Source organism: Neomonachus schauinslandi, chromosome 13 (genome assembly GCF_002201575.2).
Source record: "Neomonachus schauinslandi chromosome 13, ASM220157v2, whole genome shotgun sequence".
In the NCBI taxonomy this organism is placed as follows: Eukaryota; Metazoa; Chordata; class Mammalia; order Carnivora; family Phocidae; genus Neomonachus; species Neomonachus schauinslandi.
In genome coordinates this window covers 80,466,930-80,470,296 of record NC_058415.1, presented here as the reverse complement: position 1 = coordinate 80,470,296, position 3,367 = coordinate 80,466,930, and the positions used below count along the sequence as shown (strand labels likewise).

Sequence of the window (3,367 nt, the reverse complement as noted above, 5' to 3'; positions counted from 1 at the left end):
TACTCATTTTCTTTGGGTGAGAGTCTGTTTCTGCCTGCATTTAGTGTCTGTGGACTTCATTTTTCAGAAGTGGCCCGGGAGATCCTCCCATCCTGGGCTGGCTGCGTTGGCTTCTTCGTGTGCTCTTTATGGACCAAAAAAGGAGGAGAGCTTACAGTCGTCCATCTGTCGTCTTTCTTGTCTAGGCTCCCTCTGGTGCACCTGCCCACAGATTTTCCCTGGGGGGTTTGAGATCCATGGATACCCTGAATGCGTCGCTAGTTTAATTTCCCTTTGCTTTAATACAGACAGGACAGGAACTCCCTTCCGTCACCCAGTGGTCTGTCACATCCCCTGTGCCTTGCACACTGCCTGGCCCCAAGTACACAACTAATACCCAAGGTCGGACACAGGCCCAAGGTCAGACACAGGATCCAAGCCCAGGCCGGCCTCTTCGGCTCCTGTCATGGCCCACCACAATGACGTACACGTTGTAGATGACCGAACACAAGGTCACTTTTTTGAGGGCAAAAATTGTTAGGAAGAGAAACTATGTGGTTGATGTGATAGTGTTCTCAGTTCACCATTTTGCCTTTGAGAGAGATAAAACAGGAAGTCCCAGCGACTCCATAGCCTCAGGCAGCTTCCTTTCTCGGAGCACTGTGGAGCTCTTGTCAAAGGCCACAGCCACCAATAAACTGAAACTGGCCAATAAACCACCTTGAATGGCACTAGAGGAAATGAATTCAGGTCTACTTGCAATTCGTCCTCCCACGAGTTTTCAGGATGTGAGCTGGCTCGTCTAGACAGGCCTCCACCTGCCTCTTATGGAAGGTTCTAGAAGCTCCAGGTGAAAATGCTGCTGTTGTTCCAGAACTCTGCATTTGTCAAGTTGATCACTTTGACTGTGAAAGTAACCCTTTGGGGTGAGGCAGGAGTTAAAAGATCAGGTCCAAACCCCTTCGCATGGTAGTTGAGGTTCCCCTGGGCCCTGCCCACCTCTCGGATGGGAGGCCCAGCCCTCCCCAGCTGCTCTGGCCTTACGGGCTGTCCCTGAGCATACCGTTCTCCCTCATCGCTCCCTCTGTACTTGCTGCACAGTCTGCCTGAAATGCAAGGAGCACCCCACCCCACCCCGCCCCGTGTCTCACCTGGAAAATTCCTTCTCCACTCCCCTTGTCACCTCTGCGATGAATCAGAATCTCTGGAGGTAGGGCCCCTGGGGCACCTGTGGTTTAAAAAAGCTCCCTGGGCGATCTGAGTGAGCAGCAGCTCTGGAAATGGCAGTGTAAACACACACACACCCTTCCTACCGTATAAACCTTCACACTGGCCTCTGTTCCCTGTCCCAGCCCCAGGAATGGGAGACTCCCTCTGGAACAGGTGGGGATCAGGAGGACAGGGGGCACGGGAACAAAATGGCGGAGAACGTGGGGAGAAAAGACCAGAAGGATAGAGGGGAGGGAAAGGGATCTGTTCCACAGCAGTTCCTTGCTCTGGTTTGGAACATCCATGGAGAAAAGCTCTAGAAGAAGCTCATGGAAAAGTCTAAAAGGGATTTTGTGACACTCTGAGCGTGAGCAGAGATTCACGGCCTGTGGGGGGCGGGGGACAAAGTGGGGCACAGAGGAAGTCCCTCTCCCACGGCTTTGGGAGCCTTCAGGGGCACCTTCTGTGACGGTAACTTCAGTAGCCGAGGAGATTTCTCCAAATAGCTTTGGGGCAGCAGAATGACTCACGGAAGGCAGAGGAAGCCAGGAAGGTGTAGGCAGATTAGTTACAGGGCATGATGGCTGGGAGAAGGCACCTTGTCCAGGCTTCTAGGCAGCGAATGCAAATGGCTAAGGGGCCCAGCTGCTGGCTTTGAGCTCTGTCCCCACAGGTGCACCAAAGCCACGCCTCCTGATGACGGTGTGGAGTGGGGAGATAAGACACCACAGCCGCTCCTGGGGGGAGCGCAGCTCCTTCACTGGCTGATGGGACTGTGGCTCAGGAACACTTTGAATCAAACAGATATTTGCACCCCTGTGTCCACAGTGGTCTTGTTCACAATAGCCAGAACGTGGAAATGACCTGAGTGCCCACCGATGGATGAATGGATAAACCAGATGTGGTGTATACACACAATGGAATAGTAGTCAGCCACAAAAAAGGAATGAAAATGTGATATTTGCTGCAAAATATATGAATCTTGGAAACATTATGCTAAGTGAAACAAGCCAGACACAGAGGGCAAATTTTGTATGGGAAAAGGCAAATTCATGGAGACAGAAAACTGAATAAAGGTTACCAGGAGCAGAGAGGAAGGAGGAACGGGAGTTACTGTGTAATGGGCACACCATGTATGTTGGGGATATGAAAAAGGTTTGGGTACAGATCGTGGTGGTGACCTCACAACACCGTAAACGTATTTAATGCTACTGAATGCCACTTACGAATGGTCAAAATGAGTATTATATGTAGTTTTCCACAATAAAAAATAGCAAAAATGGGACTATGCAATTAAAAAAGCTTTTCTTTTGGCGGTTTTGGGTTTTTTTGTTTTTTTCCTTTCGCTCAAGCATTCCCCGACAAGCTCTGCCAGACTTGCCTGGACTACACAGCCATCTGGGGTGGGGCCCCCTCCCGAGTCCCTTCCACACAGGCCGTTCCCCTGGAGCCATCTCTCTGCACGTCCCACCTCATCCTGGCATCAGCTTCTCGAAGGTCCAGGATTCACACCCAGCATGAGTGAAGCTCATCCACCAGTGCAAGGGCAAAGGCAAGGCCCCTCCCTGGGCACTTCCAGAAGAATCACCAGGACAGACGGAGCCGCGGCAGGCTCACACACTTCCAAAAGCTTTTTATTGAATTCAATTTTCCAAAAGCACAGATACTTGAGACAATTTTCGCAAGGACCCTGAATTTTCACGTGGCTGTTTTAGGCTACAGTAAAAACACACTCACACACACCAGAGAGGCCCTGCTCACTGTAAGGTCTCCGACGGATGGACTGTTAGAAAAGGCACTGACCGGGGGCAGGGGTGGGGTTTCTCCTTCAGGCTGCCAGTTCAGCCATGGCCCTGTCCAAGGGGTCCACAGACCAGTAGCTGTCATCCCAGCCGAGGAACCAGCCCACGAAGGAGGGAGGCTCAAAGCCTTGCTTCACGATGGTGATGGGGGTCCGCCTGTCGCGATTAGCTGGGTCCGTCTCGATATATCGCTTAGCTGTAGATACACATGTGCAGGAAAAGGAAACCCCAGAAATCCTTAGTGATTCCTTCCCCAGGGGGAGGTGCTTCGGGGCAGGAGCTGCCTAGGCTTCTGGTTTTACTGTCTCCAATGCCCAGTCTCTGCACTAGACACCACCATCCCTTAAGGGCAATGACCCCACATGGCTCTCTTCCAC

General features: G+C 51.8%; 1 protein-coding gene across 5 annotated transcripts in view; it reads right to left on the bottom strand.

The window, feature by feature from the left end:
- Positions 1–2,806: 2,806 nt before the first annotated feature.
- GSN (gelsolin) overlaps positions 2,807–3,367 on the bottom strand; it is a 54,000-nt gene continuing 53,439 nt past the window's right edge. For all 5 annotated transcript variants that reach the window (XM_021691688.1, XM_044920697.1, XM_044920698.1 and 2 more), the window contains one exon: positions 2,807–3,186. In XM_021691688.1, coding sequence (XP_021547363.1) covers positions 3,017–3,186 — 170 coding nt within the window. In that variant the 3' untranslated portion in view covers positions 2,807–3,016. The remainder of the gene's footprint in view (positions 3,187–3,367) is intronic.